Source organism: Pezoporus wallicus, unplaced genomic scaffold, assembly GCF_028554395.1.
Source record: "Pezoporus wallicus isolate ANWC-B61680 ecotype Strahan unplaced genomic scaffold, APGP_CSIRO_Pwel_v1 contig_3488, whole genome shotgun sequence".
NCBI lineage: Eukaryota > Metazoa > Chordata > Aves > Psittaciformes > Psittacidae > Pezoporus > Pezoporus wallicus.
In genome coordinates, this window is record NW_026635397.1 from 982,261 (window position 1) to 1,002,213 (window position 19,953).

General features: G+C 43.7%; 1 protein-coding gene across 8 annotated transcripts in view; it reads left to right on the forward strand.

Moving 5' to 3' along the window:
- Nucleotides 1–19,953, forward strand: part of AGAP1 (ArfGAP with GTPase domain, ankyrin repeat and PH domain 1) — a 320,437-nt gene that overhangs the window by 95,192 nt on the left and 205,292 nt on the right. For 5 of the 8 annotated variants that reach the window (XM_057422254.1, XM_057422281.1, XM_057422228.1 and 2 more), the window contains exons 3-6: nt 1,242–1,329; nt 2,041–2,052; nt 13,534–13,619; nt 17,557–17,698. In XM_057422254.1, coding sequence (XP_057278237.1) covers nt 1,242–1,329; nt 2,041–2,052; nt 13,534–13,619; nt 17,557–17,698 — 328 coding nt within the window. The remainder of the gene's footprint in view (nt 1–1,241; nt 1,330–2,040; nt 2,053–13,533; nt 13,620–17,556; nt 17,699–19,953) is intronic. The other 3 variants (XM_057422264.1, XM_057422272.1, XM_057422289.1) reach the window with 1 other exon arrangement.

Consider the following 19,953-nt stretch of genomic DNA (forward strand, 5'->3'; position numbering starts at 1 on the left):
GGTTATATTTCTTTTTTGCTTCTATTTCTTATGCCATCATAGGGGCTGAAGGGTGGTGCAAGACTGCCTTCCATTTACTCTCTTTTCAAGTTGCTTCTTCATCTGAGCTGTTCTTGCATCTTGGCTGTAGAGATGAAGTGGGTATCCTTTGCAGAACCGTTACCCTTGTTTGAGCTGAGAGTTGTTGTGGTTGGAAAGAGTAGATAATTATTCCTCCCCCAGCTCCAGAACTGTTTAAGGTGGCACTACTCTGTTGGTGTAGGCAATTTTTCACAAGGAGGATGGTTTCTTTCATTAGTTACCAATTAGGAGGAGGAAAATGGAGTGGAGAATGGCCATTAATGTGTAACTTGTTTGTGCTGCCTCTGTCAAATTGGCAAACTCACACCAAAGGCTCAGCAGAGTTCATGCTGTCTCCAGGGATCTTATGTTTTGAACCTTTTGGTTACGGTCAAGATAAACATTTAAAAGCAGAGTAGGCTTGGGTTTCTTTTAAAGGATGAAGTAAGTTCCTGTCTCCTCCCCCCAGAACTAAGCACAATACACTCAGGATCGTGTTCGACAGGGACAGCTGAATTGAGCAAGGAAACTAAAAAGACATTTCATTAAGACTGAGTACTTCTGTTTGGCTCTTGACACCCCAGTGCAGATGTTTGAGCATGGACAGTTTGAGTTGTAAACTTCTTGGTGAAGTAAGGAACTTCAACATATCAGTGAGCATGCCAAGATTTGTCTGTCTCTAGCCACATGTATCACGTGTGTGTTTCAGTAGCTAGACAATGTGGATCACGCAGTGGAAAGCCTACAGAGGTATCCTCCAATATAAGGGGTTAGTGATGTGTTAACATTTCAGGCCAGATTGGATGGAGCTTGGAGCACCTTGCCCTAGTGGAAGGTGTCCCTGCCCATGGCAGGGGGTTGGGACTGGATGAGCTTGAAGATCCCTTCCAGTTCAAACCAATCTGTGATGCTGTGATTCAGTAGAGGTGACAACCTTGCTCTGAGCTTCAGGCTTCTTCCCTCAAGTCTGTTTCATGTTCCCACTTAGCATTGGTGGTGAGCTGAATAAAGGAGTGCTACTAACCCAGACTGATTCTGGTTTATACATTAGCCTTTGAATAGTTACTGTATGTGTCATCATGTTTTGGAGTGTTTCTGTTGTTCTGTATGTTGAACATCCTGCTTTTTGCAGGGATTAATTGCAGTTGAACTTCATTCCTCCTTTCTTTTCCCAATCCCAGGGGATTGTGGGCAACCTCGCAAGTGGCAAGTCTGCGCTTGTACACCGGTATCTGACTGGCACCTATGTCCAAGAGGAATCACCTGAAGGTATGTGAATATGCACATTCCGCCCCCCCCCCCCCCCCCCCCCCCCCCGTCTTTATTCATTTTCAGTCATGCAGAACTTAATCAGTAAAGAACCTGATTTGCTATTTCACTGTTCATGGAGGTTTTGCCTTTAACATTTTCCAGACTGAGATAAGTATATCCGATGAGTATAATTGTAGCTTGTTCATAACTACTTAGCATCCTTAAATACTTTGGCATTCATGATATGTCCATATAGGAGACTTCTAGCTCTGTATGGAGAAGAGTTAACTGCTCTCAGTTGTTGCTGCTTTCAGTGTGGCTGTCAGAAGCCACCATTACTGTATCTAGTAGCTGATTTCTGCAGAATTGGGCCCTTTGGTTTGGGATGTTGGGAGAATAAAACAACTTCACAAACCTCAATAAAGATGTAACTTGTTCCTTATTTAATATATTAAATCTTTAGCCTTGCAGTTGCCTGTTTTGGTTGCTTTTAAGTTCTTGTGCCATAGAAAATGAATTTATACATGAAAACATGGTGTTAAACATGAATCCAGGTTTATAGCCTGAAATCAAAGCCATTGTAGTACCTTATAGAGGTGTATCTCACACTAAATACCTTTTTGATTATATCTTTTTTTATCTGTTCTCCTTACGAACTTTTAAATCCAACTCTGAGACACTGAATTTCTGGTTCCTTCTTTTCCTTACTGGCTGTTCCATTCTTTGCAGATATGGATGCAGGTAACTATACATTGTCTTCATGGCAGCTCTTGTTTAGAAGAGACAGCCGATGGTTTCTGTACTAGAGTGTTTTCCCCTTGTTTTGTGTATCATTTTGATTTGTTCCCTTTTGATTTCTAGTCTTTAGTACATCTCACTGTTTTTGTCTCTTGCTGTAGTTATCTTTTCAGCAGTAGTTTGTAGCTTCATGCATCTATGATAACATTTGTTTCGAATTAACTCTTACCAAAAGGAAGCTATTAAACACAGTGCTTGACATTTTAACAGGCTTGAATTGCAGTTAAAATGGGAGGAGAGGGAAAGGGAGGGATGGACAAGGCTTTTCCTTGTGTAATTGCAGTAACAGTTTATAAGCTTCTCCTAAATATTTTTGCTGCTTTGTAGCCAGGACTGATGGGGTGATAATTGAGCCTTGCGACAGAATTGTATGTAGATCACATTTATGCCTGCTGCTTCTGGATGCTGACACTGAGGAATGGTTGTGTAGCATGAAGATCCACTGAATACAGGTCTTGAGCAAAAAACAATGAGTACCCCTACAGATCTCTGCCCTCCTTTCATGAGCGGAAAACGATGGGGCTTTTTTTCCTGCAAGAGTGAAATGTCTTGGTTGTTCACAGGGTTAACAGCCCTCTCCTCCTAAATGATGAATATTTTAGGTGGTGTTCCTTGCGAGCGTTGCCATCTGTCCTCTTTGTCTTCAAGGAGTTGTATTTACAGTGCTTGAGTGACTTTCCGACTGTTTTTCCTGAAAGGATTATATTACAAAAGCAGTGTCAAATCACGGCTTTGCACAGAAGTGTAGCTGACAAGCCTCACTAATGACACCAGCCTCACTAATGACACCAGCCCATTTCATTAGCTGTAGGAAAACTGGAATAATTAAGAGCTCTAATTCACCTTGCGAGGGGTAGGGTCAAGATTTCTCATCTAAGTCAGTGTTAAAGGAAACTGAACTCACCCTTAGTAAAGATCTGTAGTAGTGATTTAATAGTAGTTTCTGTCTTCCTCATCCAAGGCTGCTGTTCTATAGGAAAACCAGCAGCAATGCAGATGGTTCTGTTGCATTTGTGATGGGGACTTTTGGGTTTCCTATTCTGTACAGGAACAGAGCTGTTGATAAATGGAGCTAAGTGGAATCTTCTCCTTTAGAGACCAGTGCAGATCTTCCTCTTTTCTGAGGTGGTAGAAATGTGCCATATTGTTAAATTGGATAAAGAAGAGTTACATATATCAGACATTGAAGCGTCAGGTACTTGACGAATTAAGAAACCCCAAGTTCACTGACTGCAAACAGCTTCATGACAGCAAAGTTTCTCAGGCATCATATAAGTAATAGCCAATTGGTAAGAAGATGGATGCATGCTTCATGTGAAAATGATGATTGTGACCCAGGATCACTATTTTTGCTATCCATTGCTTTCTGAATTGCTACAATTACCACGAAACCTGCCCTGAGTTAGACAAGTGCCAGATATCCTCCAGGCCTTTAAGGTAGCTTCAGCATTCCACTAAATCCATGTGAAACGTAGAAGATGGTTTCATGTTTCCTTCAGCACCTTTCTTGAAGACAAGGTATTTCCCTTGCTGCCAGACACCACCTCTCCACTGAGAGGCAGAATCAGATCACGCTAAAGCCTAAAGCAGTTTTGTGCCATTGCTTGGCATCATTTATTTCTGTTGGTGATTAATTTGAGCCTCTGAGTGTGGTTGTAACATGAAAACCTTTGTTTTCTCAAAGAATACGTTTGCCTTGGGAAGAAAATCAACTTTGACTTTTCTTTGCATATTTAACATGCACAAAGCTGTCCTACGTGACACATGTTTAAATCAGATGTATTTTGATGTAAGAAAAGAAATCATGTATTACCCTGTCACAAGTGGGGATTTCAGTAGGCTAGGACTTGGGATTTTGTTTCTGTAATGATACAAAAAGGAAGTGATTGGAAATGGGGTATTTTAGTCATCTGTGATCTTCTAAGAACCTTCAAAGTTGTTGTAAGGAAACCTACTACTGAACAGTGTGCTGGGGTTTTTACATAGCTGGAACAAGTCGGATACGTGCAACCCGTTCTCTTGTATACTTGGAATACTACCTGTAGGGACAAAATGGAATGTGGTGGGCTTGGTATTTGACACCAAGTACTTTGCAGGCTAAAGTGAATTGAAGATTACAGGAACAGTGAGTGTCAAGAGTGTCTCTTTTGGGGTTTGTTTCTGAAATGGAGATGAAATACAACTGAGGCTTTTGCGCATCTTTGCGAATGCCCCAGTTCGTGTCATGATTATTTCAGTGTATTTTTCCCAGTAAGCCTAATTCATAAAAGGGGGAAACAGAGAAGTTGTAGTCTGAGTTGTTTCGGCTGGGATGAGGAAAAGGAGGGTTTTTTTCTCTCCCATCCCACTGCCACAATAAAGTGAGATGCTAGAACAGGCAACCAAGTGTCAACATGCACTGCTAAATCTGTCCAGGGTGATCTTTTGTTTAAGAAAGCCAAGAAAGGGAACCTGAGCTCATGTTTCCCCTTAAATTCAAAGATACACAAGAGCTGAAATGAGGGTTGAGAAGAAACAGGTTCCCTGCTGAGGAAACAGAATCATGGTGGTGGCACTTGTGGGGATTCAGCCCACCCTGGAGAGCTGTTTTAGCCGCTAATAGGCATCTCTTCCTACCTGTTTGTAGAGAAGACTCAGCAGAGTACCACTGTACTGGTACCCTCATTGTGTCCCTGAAGGATAAGTTGCATCATGTTGCAAGTACCATTTAATTTCGGTTAGAGGTCTCTTACATGTTAAGGGCTACAACCAATATGTATTCCACCAATAGCAGGTATAGAATAAGACCTGTATGTGTTTTCCAGAAAGCTGTGATCCTTTCCTTGCTTTCCAAACTTTACCTAAAAATCACTTTTTTTTTAACCCAAAAATCATCTTTTCCAGCCTGGTTGATTCTGTGATTCTCTAACAAGGCTTATTCTGGAATTTTAGTAGCATCTGCAGTGACATTTAACAACTTCATTTTGAGATACATTCATTGACATATTTACAGGGCTTCCATAAAAGGCCAGATCTCCTGGGTCCACAAAACCTGGTGATCACTTGAATGGAGATCAACTGAATCTTAAGTTTTGAAGCATTCAGTAAAATATAGCATCCTCAAATGATTAGCTGTTAAAACGGCACGGAATCAGAGACTGTGATTAATGCCATTTAATATGGTTAGATAGAAAATGAAGAGGTGGGGGCTTCATCCTGAGGACAAATAGATGCAGTTATGCTAAATGACATGTTTGCAAAGGTCTGTGGCCTCCTTTCCAAGAGGTGGAAAATGTAATAGGTAGAGCAGTGCGGTCCTGAACTACCTGACTGGGACTGCATTTAAGCTAATGAGGAACAGGCTGATGTCCTGCTGCAGCCCAGTCGTGGCTGAGCACAAGCCAGCTAGAATGAAATCCTCCATTAACCTCAACCAGTCACCAGCAGCATCTATAGAAAACAGGGAAGTTGTGGTGCTTCATAGACTACACGTTACACACAAATGTAGTTATTAGACATGTGGGTGCAGGGAGGGGGAACACTTCCATGACAGATTCTCCCTGTTAGAAGACTTGGTGAGAGAAAAGGAGAAGCCAGAAGTACAGTAACCAGGCTGAGATTCCAGTCTAGTGGTATATTTCAAACAGAAGGAAAGTGATGAATTAGCCTCCAAGATAAGTGAGTAAAAAAAGAGCCAGCCTTTAAGCAAGGTTAAAACGTTGCCTAAATTAAATATACCCAAAAGGGGCCACAAGAAACCTGGAGACGGACTTCAGACAGGGGCCTGTAGGGACAGGACAAGGGGAAATGGACAGGGCTTCGAGCAACCTTCTCTAGTGGAAGGTATCCCTGCCTGTCGCAGGGGGTTGGTACTGGATGAGCCCAAACCAATCTGGGATTCTATGAAGTTTCCTTCACTGCATTAAGTCAGAAAATACAACAATACACTATGTTGTATTTTCTGTATAAAGCTTCTGATGGTCACTGGCACACTGTTTGTAAGCCTATTAGAGAAGCCTGGGCTTAATAAAATGACTGTCATAGGAGTGGAGATGTAGAGGTAAAGCCACACTTGGTACTCATCAAATGATTCATCTTAAAGAAGGTATGATCTCAATGCAAGTTTCTGCAGGAGTTTCAAATCTCACACACATACTTCATTAATAACCTCAAAGATAGAAGTTACAGGCTATTTAATTCCTAGATAATGAAGCAGGTAGGACTGCAATTATGTTAGGAAATTGGATGGTACTTCAGCATTACCAAAACAAGTTAGAAAAATAGAGTGGGGAAAAGCAAAAGCTGCATTTTAGGGACAAAAGGAGAGTCCTCTGCCTATGTGGAATCAACCAGCTGAAGACATGTGGTAGGGTGGCGAACCACTGGCCCTGCAGACGAGCAGCTGTGCATTCCTGTGGAGGGCAGACAGAAGATAGCTCGTCCTAATCCTCACATCACCAGCAGCTTACAACTGGGGATGATTTGAAGTATCCTGCACTGCTGCTTTGTCCTTGTATTTAGCGTTCTCAGCAGGACCACCAATGCTCAGCACAGCTTTAGTGCAGATCCCATTGGGGCACACTCAGAATGTCAGATGTTTGAGCTTATTCAGACAGTAAAACTCTTCAGATGAAGATGCTTGAGTATTTTTAAAGCTATAACTTGCTAAGAATTAAAATGAAAGAGGAAAAGAAAGGTATCTGTACATTTATAGGGGTATACCCAGGTTCTCTGCTAATACAGTCAGCACAACTAACACCATTTGGTAAGGCAAACAAACAGTGTCACCATCCTCCAAAGGATCCATGAAAGAACCTGTCTGTCCCCATAGTGCCAGGTGACAAGCACCTACAATTAAATTAATGGGTCACTTCCCATTGATAAGATAGGAAATCAGGCATATCCAACAGCTTTTTAGTTTTACTTGCGTTACTGACAGCAGGGGCAGGCAGGTGCTTACATGGCTCACCCACTGACTGGATATACACTACAGGTCTAATTTTAAAAGGTTATTTTTATCAAGCCAGCTGCAGACCAACAAAACCCAAACAGCAGCAGTCAGCTTCTTTGGGCAGGATGTAATACTACTTTAGTACACTCCTACCTGTTTCTGTCACCCGTCTTTTCAAGTTTAAGAAGTTTACATCCCCAAAACACCACTTTCTAAAGAAATCTCAAAGAGAAGGCTCTGGGGAGACCTTATTGTGGCCTTCAAGAAACCTGGAAGAGGGGCTTTGGGCAAGGGCCTGTAGGGACAGAACAAGGGGAATGGCTTTAACCTGACAGAGGGGAGACTGAGATGAGCTCTTAGGCAGAAGTTCTTCCCTGTGAGGGTGCTGAGGCGCTGGCACAGGGTGCCCAGAGAAGCTGTGGCTGCCCCATCCCTGGCAGTGTTGAAGGCCATGTTGGACACAGGGGCTTGGAGCAACCTGCTCTAGTGGAAGGTGTCCCTGCCCATGGCAAGGGGTTGGAACTGGATGAGCTTTAAGGTCCCTTCCAGCACAAATCATTCCACGATGCTATGAAGTTTCCTTACAAAGTTAGCCCCATGATTTCAAATACCAGAGCTCTTTTTCACTTCAGTTCCTTAAAAGTTGGCTTCTCACACATACAGTGTTCCAGACACCAGCCCATTCTGCCTTTCAATCTAACAAATCAATCATCTCCTGCCAAGACTGCTCAAACCTTCTGTGTGTAACTTCAGCTTTACAGCTTCCAATGTAATTTCCAAGATCTTAACATACGTACTGACAGACCCTGAATGGTATAATCCCGATAAACCCGAGAATTGACTCCTATAAGCACTAAAGCAGAGATTTCAGGTGCCTTTTTTTCCTTTCCCTCTCTCATTTTTAAATATCCCTCCAGTTTTTATACTCAGTTTATAGCTGCCTCCTATAATATCTGTCCTTTCATTATAGTGTTACATTCCAAATAGTAACCCTGAAGTTAAAATCGGACTTAGCTAGCTGTGATTACACTATATCTTTCTGAGCACACAGAAAGAAATGACTCTGAGATCTGCTGAGGAGACCTAGACAAAGAAACTATCATCATCCCTGTTTATGGTTTGGGTTTCTTTTGTGTTTTAATTACCTCCCAAAATATTCCCTTTAAAACAGGATAACAGAAGGGTCAGTATGAAGTAGCTTGTTAGATTTTACTGGTACAAACATCTCTTTTCCATCTGTACTTCACTGAAACCTTTCATATTGGTATCACTCGACATCCCCTCCCTGAGCTGCTGCTCACGCTCTGGGGGTGCATCCAGCACACAGGAGGGGGGGGTTATGGGCTCAAGTGCACACTGAAGCTAGGTCATGGGGAGCTTCTCCTCACCCAACACCCCAAGTCCTTCTCAGGGCTGCACATCTGTCATTAACGGTATCTCAGGTGTTGCCTAACACAATATTTGCATAAAGGGGATGCCCAAAGGCCAACTTGACATGTAGAACAGGTTGTGTTAGCTGCTGTGCTGCTATTACCTATCTGAATTGCTATGAAGCACCGAGCACAACTTGATCTGGTGAAAATTCAGTTTCAATGCTGCTTGTGTAATAATGTGCTTTTGGGGAAATGCTGGGAAAAGCATTTTTCAAGTCCTTTCTTTAAATACAAAATTGGGGTAGCAATAAACTGTACCACATGCATTGGTTGCAGTTGTTCTGTAGTGCTTCTGCTTAGTGGCAGATCTTGTGAGCATATTTGTTTTCTGATCTTTTCAACCTATGTTTGGTCCTGAAATGAGGGGGGTGTGTGTGTGTGTGTGTGTGTGTGTGTGTGTGTATGAGCAGAGGGAATAAAGGACTTTTTCACGTTTCCCAAAATAGGAGCCAGGTTCCCGGCACTGTCTTTTCTATCTTAGAGGGGAAAAAAAGGAGAGAATCTGTATAAGGCAAGTGACCACTGTTGTCAAAATTCATCTCTCATTGGGAACAGAAAATAAAGGCTTTTATGGCTGCTTCAGCCTTATCTCCTGCCTCCTCTCCTGTCTGCCCTGCCCCCTGGTTATGGGAGACATTCAGCTGCTGCATGGCTTTGTTATGTGGCCAGCCCCCCAAATTTATCTTTCTCATATGGCCAACTAACTTCATCCCCGTGGCAATTTGCTTGAATAAAGAGCCTGGTGAATGCAGTCGAGCCTGGGGATACAGCATGAAAATCAGCCCGTGCTTCGGTGAGCAATTACGCAGGGGAGCAGCTCTCAGCCAGGGGAAGGGCTTCCAGAGCTATATGAAAACCTTCCTTCATGGAATTCCCTCTGTAATAGAAAGCTTGCACAATATAAAGCACCTTTGATGACAAAGGTGTGTGGTCTTTAAAATGAGCCTCTGTTTTCCCTGAAGGACAGCTTCGTACCGCTGCTGATTCACAGCGCTACCCTCTGTAGAATGACGTGCATAGAAATGAGATTAGGGAGCTTTTGTTGATTCCCTCAGCCTGGCGTTTGACGTGTGCTGGGTCTTTAGCTGTGGTTGTAAACCACTGATGCACGGCGTTTGTTTAGTTTTATATTGATCAAAGCTGAATTTTTATGGGGAGCATTTGTATAGTTGGAATCTGGCCGAATGCATGTAAGGTGGGTGTAGGGGTTGCATCGGAATCAGCACTCTGTCTTCTAGTGAGTATTGCGTGTGATTCATATGCAGGAAGAATATTTGCCTTCCTTTTGGACGTGTTTTGTAAACAAGCTGTGTGGATTGGTAATGATCTTGCCCTGGAAAACCGGGTATAATGCAGAGGTTTAGAGAAATAAACCATCTCCTAAAACCCACCCGTATGAAAGCTTCCACACAGATACAGTGATTTGTTTTTTACACAATTGCTCTGACATGTCATGAAAACCATTTCCAGCTCTATCTGGCTGTCTCTGGAGTTATTTAGGGATTCACTGGTATGTCCTTTTAGATAGTTTTAGAGGTGGGCTTGGGGCTGCAAGTAAATGTAACCCCAGTACTGACTTGCACACCTTGCCCTTCAGCATCTTTGTGCTCTGATGAGCCTTTAAGGACATAGCAGGAGCAAAATCTCTCCCATCCTTCAGAGCTGTGGTCCAGGCTGCCAGTCTTGCTCTTATCAGTGACCTCCTTTGGCAGGTACATATGGGAGTTGAGAAATTCCCTCATTAAAAAGCTGCATGTGTCATAATACTGATGGGACTGGAACAAAGCTGCCTCCCTCGGGACTAGTGCTGTGGGGTTTTTGAGCTCGCTCTTTCAATTAAGAAGGTCATTTCTTTGTTTCAGTGTTGTCAGTTTAGGCAGTGTTTTTTGGTTCTAGCATATATACTGGTATTGAGAAACAGAGTGGTATTTTGTAGCCAGGGGAGATTTCTGACTTCCTTTGGCAAGTTGTGGTAGTTCAGTATTTGAAATGGCTGATCTGTCTAATTCCTCTTTTCCAATGGCTCTGTGATGCTTTACAAACTCCAAACATGGATTTTTAAGAAAACAACTAATTCCAAGCCAAACCATCAAAAAACTCTGCCCTTGCACTGCTTTCACTTGCTGACTGGATGGGTCATGTCAGGCCTCATAAGATCTAAGGCAAGATCAGTCTGTTGTTTGCCTTAATCTTATGACCACAGATACCTGCAGGGCAAACGTCCAGCATTGGGTTTATGTGCTGGCAGAAATCTGTATATTCTTCACTAATTATACTTTCATTTGTGTAAATTCTTGATATTGAGGTAGGTTTTCCCAATCTCTGTCCTGTGTAGTACCTGGTGTTATGATGTGCTCGCGATAAGGGCTCTTTAATGGTGTAGAAACATAAGTTAGTAGGCGTTCATCCTGCTTTAATCTCAGATTGGCATAACATCTTATTTGGGGGTGAGTGAGAGTCTGCTGTTACATTTCTGCATCTTCAGATGGGATTTGAAATGCTTAGCACAGATGGAAAATGCAGGGTAGTCTTTTAAGCACTTTGGTTGGAGGGGTTATTAGATTGAAATGATTTATCCTGAAATATCTAAACCCAAACAAAAATCAATGAATAAATTCATGAGGACGTGTAAGGAACCAGTGCATATTCTAGATAAGAGGCACACTCGGCTTTTAAGGGTGGAGAAGCCACTGGAATAGATTTGGATTGACTGCATGCCCATTGAGTGCAGCACTGCTCTTCCAGTGTGACAGACCATGGTGAAGTGGTGCAGCGTGTCAGGATTTGAGTTTAATACTGGGAATAACAACACGTTATCATTGTATTGAGCTCCACATAGTGTTTTGGGGAAGGCAGAGTGTACAAGCAGGTCCCTCAGTGTGGATTCCTGTAGGAAGAGTGCTGTTAGATAACTATTAAATAGGGAACATTTCTTAAAGGTGCTCCCACAAACAAAATCATTGGTGACCATGAAGCAGCTCTCAGGTATAAACCTCTTGGTGCTGCCATTTGTGGATGTACAGTTTAATGGCATCCATGGGGGTTCTCAGTTCTGATTTTTCCACTTCTCTGCTTAAGCTTTTCATTTCACCTTGCCTGTACCTCCTTTCTGTGTCGGAGGACTGTTTGAAGATCCAGGGAGACTTGAAAGGCTTCCCATTGACACAAGGGAATAATGAGCTGGCTCTCAACTGCATGCAGTCGGTAGGGTTTTATAATTAGCTGTGTGAGCTTTCAGTGCTGGAAAAAAAGGAAATAGGAAATGGCAATTACCCAGAACTTTCACTCTTCTATCACATACATACACGGCGTTCCCATTGTTACTTACAGCTTTAAAGAGTCTCTCTGGAGGGCTATACGTTAAGTAATTCTTCATCTTTACCACTTGGTTGTGAAGCGTATACAATTAATTGATGATGTATAGAAATAATGGTCTGGTTAATAGAAATTCAGTTCCTGAGAGCTGAGACTAGTTCCCTTTAAAAGTTGGATGCTTGGTTTTAATAGCTCTTTTCAAGTTCTCTGATGATAAATGTATCTTTATCTGCCACTTGATCTTCAGAGGCAAAATTTGAAATCTAATTTGGGAGCAAGAGAATGAAAATCTCTACACCTACTCCTTCTGTGCAATTAAACAACCAGCAATGTGCCAGGCTTAATTGCTGCATGTTTGGTGCTGCTAAGCTTTTATAGCAGGGTAGGTTTATAAGAAAACAGCAAACAAACAAGAAGCCATCAGCAAGAAAACCACAACCACCCACCCCTCTTCCTATGTCTCTTACTAAACCATGCTTAAGTACTGCATATTGCTGAACTGCTCAATGATCCTGATTTAAAAGCTGTTGTAATGGTTGGGTTGGGGGAATGGTGGGTCTAAGCTGGTTTGGTGTTCCCTTAAGGTTAGAAGGTTTTGTGCAGAGGATCAGTGTATGTGCTGACTGACTTGTTTAGGGAGGTTGTTGGGAGAACAGGTCAGAGTTGTTTTTCTCACCTGTCACGTTACATGCATCCATTTTGGTAGTATGACAAGTTGTGATGCAAGTGTAGTGGGGAAATAGGGTCCAATTGGAAATAATTCCTGTTAAAACAATAGGGATGAAGCAAGAAGGTTAGGGTGTGTTAATAGATGTGTTCCATCTTAGTCTGGTAACTTCAGATGTGAGGTGGTTGGATGATGCTACGCGTGGGTGCCTGGGGACCTTTGTGACTTAGGTGGGCAGATATGAGTGGTTTTGCTTCCAGCTACTTAGGAAGGCCAAGTTTACTAATCCTGGCTTAGGCTCGGTCACACTAGAAGCCCTAAATGTGATTTGTTGTTATCTGAAGTCTGGCATGAGACACAGCAGCATGCCCAAAACATGCTTAACCCCAAAGGAAAGCAATCCCCATTCTGCTCTTGGGTCACGCTTGAAGTCCCCATGAGGCCGGTGGAGAGAGGAGGTAATGGTGCAGCTGCTTCATCCTGATCTCCAGAGTAGGTCTTTAATTCCTCCTGCTAGTAAGTGGCACAGCGTTCTCTGTTAGCTTAGTACATCTCTGCAGAGGTACCACCATTGTAGTTTTGTTGTCTAACATGTGTCTGCTATTTTCCCCTAACTGTGGTTTGTGGATATAGAAGTGTCATTTTCATAACATCACATGTGTGCTGCAAGAACTGGGCTTCTCTTGAGGAAATGCCAAGTCCCACAAGAAATTTATTCTAGTTACGATACACGGTACTATTTGTGTGCAGCTGTCCCATGTTTGCCTTTCTTGGAGATGCATTTTTCACCATTATATAAAGCAAAGGCGACTCTCTTGTAACTGTACATATCAAAACCTAACGTGGGAATGAAAGCTTTTGCGTTTTCTACATTAGCCTTATTTCTTTGAGTATGTGATTTAAATTCACATAATTTACAAGTAATCCCTGTGTGTATGCACGTGAGCCTGACTGGGATTCACAGTACTTAATTCATTTGCAAAAGACCTGAAGGAAGCCCCTTTTTCCACAAGTGAAGCCTTTTTCTATGTTGTATTTTTCCCCTCTTCTGTGCTGTAACGAGTTACTTTGTGTGACAGGTGGGAGATTCAAGAAGGAGATAGTAGTTGATGGACAAAGCTATCTGCTGCTGATTAGAGATGAAGGTGGCCCTCCAGAGGCACAGGTGAGCATTGCATATAGAGCTTTATCCACCTCGCGGCAGTTTCCTTCCTGTAAGAGAACTGGCTTTGGTTTGTTCTTTCCTGGCTCCTCCTCATCTTCCTGCTGGGAAAATCTATCTATTGCCCTCGGGTGATAAATATTCTGTTTAGAAACTGTTTGGAATTTCAGTTACCATGTGAAACTGTAGTAGAGATGCGCAGTTAACTTACACTGACTGCCTAACCCATATGCTTCCACTGTGAACAAAAGTGTATGTTTCAGATGTCAGTTTTCTTCTGAGTTAGAAGCTCTAAATTATTAATGTGATTTAAACCGAATGGCCAATTCTTTAATGGCTTTAACCTGCCAGAGGGGAGACTGAGATGAGCTCTTAGGCAGAAGCTGTTCCCTGTGAGGGTGCTGAGGTGCTGGCACAGGGTGCCCAGAGAAGCTGTGGCTGCCCCATCCCTGGCAGTGTTCAAGGCCAGGTTGGACACAGGGGCTTGGAGCACCCTGCTCTAGTGTGAGGTGTCCCTTCCTGTGGCAGGGGTTGGAACTGGATGAACTTTAAGGTCCCTTCCAACCCAAGCCCTTCTGTGATTCATGTTATGAAAATATAAAATAGATGCATGTCCAGTGACGCACATACTTGTGTACAGATCTTTGCATGCCCTATTACTTCCACTGGTTGCTCCCCATGCTATTTAAGACTGAACTATGTGCTATGTGAGTCCCAGTCCAGCACCATTGAGTTACCAGATTCCTAACTTGATTTCTCTATAGGTGTGTTACCTCCTTGTCTCGTAGAAGGTGACTTCTTGGGGTTTGGCTTGGAAAGAGCTTGTGCTTCTGTGTGCTTAACTCTGTTACTCTATTTGGAGTGATGGGAAGTGTTTGCTTTTGTGATGCTTTAATCACTGCAGACTCTGCCAGCCTGCCGGCAGGCAGCATGCTTGCCTTCAAGCGTCCTCCCTTCTACCTCTTCTTACCTGGGCACGATCAGGTTCCTCAGGGGCATTGGCTGCCCTGGCCTTGCTTTGCACGGCTGTTCAGTAGTGCATCAGCTTCCAAAAGAGATAAATAAATGAATAAATAAAATGTAGCAGCAGGAACTATGCTGTCGCCAAACAGCTGAACGGGAGCGGTGCCAGCAGCAGCAGCTTGTGGTTCAAAGCTTCACTATTGCTCATTAGCAGCAGGAGGATTGGAGCATGGGGAAGGTGCCTGGACAAAGCAGAAGGGAAAGGAGGTGGAGGAAATGGAGACCAAGAGAGACATCCTGGAAGGAAGTTAAAAGAAAAACAAAAGATCAGTGTCGCTGACACATCTGCAGCTGTGTGAGGCAGGAGCCTACAAGAAGTGCTCTGTTGGAGGCAGTGAATAATTTGGCTGAAGTGCACAACAGTTTCTAGGCCCTAGTGCTTAGAGAGGGTTCACTCATCTAAAAACATAACAAGTGGATCTGTAAAGGTGCGTGCAGTAATCTCAGTATTCTTCTCCCTGAAGAAAGGGGTTTGCAGAGTTCATTGGAGCTGACTGCACACTAATAACAGACAGGGTGTTTGGCTTTTGGTCTAGGCTAGGTAAATGTGGAGGTTTGAATTCCTGGTGTGGCTGAGGTTTGTTCTTTAGCAAATCACGAGTCCAGGAAGGTTGGAGGTGTTAGTGCGGTTTCACCTTTCAGAAGATGTGTTTGATGTGTAATTGATGTTGGATTTTTTAGGCGTTATTTTGAGTTGTGTGTTTGTTAAAGATCTTTAAAATGCTTTTTCATTCCTGGAATAAAAAGTTTGCTTTCAGGTTCATCAATATGAATAACTACATAATGAAAAGGAATATCAGAATCCCAGACTGGTTTGTGTTGGAAGGGACCTCAAAGTTCCTCCAGTTCCAAGCCCCTGCTCTGGACAGGGACACCTCGTAAGATCTTCATTAGGAGGCTGCTGCTACACACTGATGAAGCATTAAGGAAATCTAGAGAGACTGTTAGCTTCCAAACTGATGGAAGGATGTTGTCGCTTAAGGAAGAGTTCTCAGTGTGATGCTGCTGAGTCTGACCAGTGAGAACCCTTCTATAATAAGTCCCAATGATGCCATCTCCGGTGTCTTTGGATAGACCTTCCGGTTTGAATTGTTGAAATTTAACAGCCTGGTGATTGACCACATTCTGGCAGTGACTGGGCTGTGTGTAAGCAGTCCTGTTGTTACCATCTAGAAGATTGTCCTGACTGGCTTGAAAACCTCAAACCTTTCTTGCTTGTTATTACATCCATAAGAGATGCAGTGGTGAGATTTGGTTTCAAGCACAATATAGTCATGAATATGCACATTAACTTAAATTATTGGCTAATTTGCTGTATGAAAAATAGGTAAGAAGTACTAGTAGCTCCTGACTCTGAAAGAGGATGAGCTCTGATGAGCTCAGCAACTTGAGTACAGAAAGTGCTTTCCAGCTTCATACTGTTGGCTCTTCTTTAGCTTCCCTTTGCATATGCCAGCTTGGGATACCTTATGAAAACTGAGAGCGTGTCAGTCTACAAACGAGTGAGGGAAGTAGTTGAAATACTGCAACAGCAGAGAGAGAGAACTGCAAGGGTTTGTAGGGCAGAAGGAAGTGCTTACAAAGGCAAGGTAGCGGTGTAAAACTTAGCAAATGGTTTCCCAGTGGAGCCTCCTTGCAGCTCTCTGTGTGTTCAATGTGTCCCCAAGCTACCTGGTGTAATATGGTAGTAATATAATGAAGAGCATGAATACAAATGGCCAAAGGTTGTTTCCATTGGTCTGAATTTCAGTAGGAATGGAGTCACGGAAAAACAAAGGCAGTGAGGTGAGGTAAGCTTAACTTCAGTCCTTTTTTGATATCTACTGCTGTGGTAGATGTGTTTAAACAGTCTTAATTTGTTGGGCTTCTTCAGCTTGGAGAAGGCTCCTTAAGGGGTGACCTTAGAGCAGCTCCAGTGCCTAAAGGGGCTCCAAGAAACCTGGAGAGGGGCTTTGGACAGAGGCCTGTAGGGACAGGACAAGGGGAATGTCTTCAACCTGCCAGAGGGGAGACTGAGATGAGCTCTTGGGCAGAAGCTCTTCCCTGTGAGGGTGCTGAGGCGCTGGCACAGGGTGCCCAGAGAAGCTGTGGCTGCCCCATCCCTGGCAGTGTTGAAGGCCATGTTGGACACAGGGGCTTGGAGCAACCTGCTCTAGTGTGAGGTGTCCCTGCCTGTGGCAGGGTTTGGAACTGGATGAGCTTTGAGGTCCTTTCCAACACAAACCAGGCTGGGATTCTGTGATTTCAGTTGTGAGCTGAAACTTTTTCACTTGCATGGTTACTTCAGGAGCTCCTTGCCTTAGCCCTTGTATATTCGTGTCTTTTACATTACTGATGCCTTGAGACAATAGTTTGCTTTCACTCTGAAAGCTGAACAAGGCGCTCAGTGCTGTTTGCTGAAAGGGAAATCTGAAAGGAATGTGTTTTGGACATTGATCAAGGTATGAGAATTACTGACAATGCTGTCAGACCACAACCATAACACGTGGCCTGGCATTAACTGAAACATCATTGTGCATGCATGTAAATCACAGGGTGGGGAAATAACACACTGAACAGGGCATTCAATCAAGTGCCCAGAGATAATTGTTACTCATTTAAAAGTCACAAATCAGTGGCTGCAACGTTTTCTTTTTCAGTGAATCAAACCCAGTATGCACTGATATTAGTTGGATTTGTAATACCATATACTGTGAAGGAGAAATGTGTTTGCGAGAATGGAGAAAAGCCTTTGCATATCCCAGATCCCCATCACTTGCAGAGTGATGAAACTCATCCTTTTTGGCCACTTTTAAGGCCTTGCTTGTTGTCACTAAGTTTCTCTGATGTGTATTTCCCTCCGAGTAAGGTAAGATTGTTTATCTGTTTTCTTCTTCCTGCTTTCTCACCGTATGCCTTTTCCATTTGTATTCTGCAGTTTGCCATGTGGGTGGATGCTGTTATATTTGTCTTCAGCTTGGAAGATGAAATTAGCTTCCAGACTGTTTACCACTACTACAGCCGTATGGCTAACTATCGGAACACTAGTGAAATCCCAATGGTACTAGTGGGAACCCAGGGTAAGTGAAGCCTTGATTTATGAGTGTATTTCTATTCCAAGCTGGCAAAGCCGTGTCCCATCCTTTCCCCTGTCTTCCTGCCACTCGTCTGATGATGAGAGCCTGTGGGTAAACTGGCTCTTCTTCAGCAGGGGGTTGTTCTGCCTTCTGGGCTTCCTCAGCTGCCTTGCTGCAGGGCTATAGCATTGCAAGGACTGATTTGAGGTGGGAGACAAATATCTCTGCAGCATCTTTGGGAGAGGGGTTATTGCAGAGAGTATTCCAAAGAAATCTTTTCAGTGATTGCTGGTCCCAGTGGGTTTGTGGGTCCACAGGGAGGTGTTAATGCTGAACTTGGGCAGGTGAAAAGGCGGTGTAACAAAGTGCTGCAAGTCAAACCTGTTCAGCTGGGTATCCAGAAGTGATCAATACCCTGGCATTCCTAAGAGCAGATGGATCAGAGATCAGCAAATTTCAGCAGTGTTTTAAGAAGAATGTGTGAACCATGCCCCTGCTCAGTATCTCCGACCACCCTTTAAATCCAATAGGAATGCAGTGGCAGTGTTTTGCCACCTGAAACAAACACACACGCACACCCTATCCTGTTTTCCCAAACCCTGTTCTGAAACAGCAGCAAGCCATAGTTGTCCTATGGGGAAACTTGGCAAGGGAAAAGTACCAGTAATATTTCAATTTCTTCAGCATCTGAGCTGTCTTTTGGATATTCCTGCCTTGTTTTTCCAGTGCATCACATTAATGTCTTGAGTTGCCCTTGTAGGTTTCTTTCTGGGCATCTTCCTTTTTAGCGTATACTGCTGGTCTGGGGGCTATTGAAGCTTTTCAGTGCTCTCTCAGCTTATTCTATTGTCAGTCTTGTGGTCAGAGAGGAGTTTGCTTTCCCCTGCCTGCCTGCCAAGCTGCCACATGAAGGCAGGGGAAGTGTGGGGAGCACAGAAGGAGGAATCACAACCAGGCTGTAGGGCGGAAACAGATGATAAAGAAATGAAAAGGGAAGCAGGGACACAGAAAGTCCTAGGATAGCAGAAACTACAGCCAGAAAGCAGAAATGAGCTGCTCTGAAGAGCCACAGTGTCAGCTCGAAACTGGAGTTAAGAAAAGAAAAGGGGAAACGTTTCCCTTTTATTTCTGCACTTCCGACACTGGGGTTTTCAATTTTGGTCCCATTATTCTGAGTAAAGGAATTTGGTTCTTTATTTTTCTGTTGCAGCACTGATGCAAAAGGGATTTTTTCAAATCACAGAATATCCCAGCCTGGTTTGTGTTGGAAGGGACCTCAAAGCTCATCCAGCTCCAACCCCTGCCACGGGCAGGGACACCTTCCACTAGAGCAGGTTGCTCCAAGCCCCTGTGTCCAACCTGGCCTTGAACACTGCCAGGGATGGGGCAGCCACAGCTTCTCTGGGCACCCTGTGCCAGCGCCTCAGCACCCTCACAGGGAACAGCTTCTGCCTAAGAGCTCATCTCAGTCTCCCCTCTGGCAGGTTAAAGCTATTCCCTATGTCCTGTCCCTACAAGCCCCTGTCCAAAGCCCTTCTCCAGGTTTCCTGTAGCCCCTTTAGGCACTGGAGCTGCTCTAAGGTCTCCCCTTAAGGAGCCTTCTCTTCCCCAGGCTGAACCAGCCCAGCTCTCTCAGCCTGGCTCCAGAGCAGAGCTGCTCCAGCCCTCCCAGCATCTCCATGGCCTCCTCTGGACTCACTTAAAGACGGAAATACTTCTAATTCTGGGAGTAAACATCAGAAAAAAATACAGATTTTTGGCTTCATGAATTGTCAAACAGTGCAGTGAAATGAAATACATAAATCTGCTTGTTGAATACATTAATCTAATTGTACCTGTTAGACATCCAGCTTGTTGGTGTTGACTGGAAATGAGCTGTGAAATGAAATCTCTCCCAAAATGTTAGCACTGGCCTGATGCCAGGTTGGACAGGGCTTGGAGCACCCTGCTCTAGTGGAAGGTGTCCCTGCCTGTGGCAGGGGTTAGAACTGGATGAGCTTTAAGATCCTTTCCAACCCAAACCAGTCTGGGATTCTGGGCATTCTCCTCTGCCTCTATTCTGTGGTGGGCCAGGCTGTAGGGCTGAATGTGCTTCAGGAATCCAATGCTGCTTCTCAGTTCTGTCCTGGTTAAATGTTCTCAGCGCCCTCTGCTGTGATTAACAAAATAAATCAATCTCTGGTCAGCTTTCCAAGGAGCTGCTCTGGTTTAATTCATTGGATCTCCTGAGAAGGTAGTGAGAACATCACTTGAGCTAT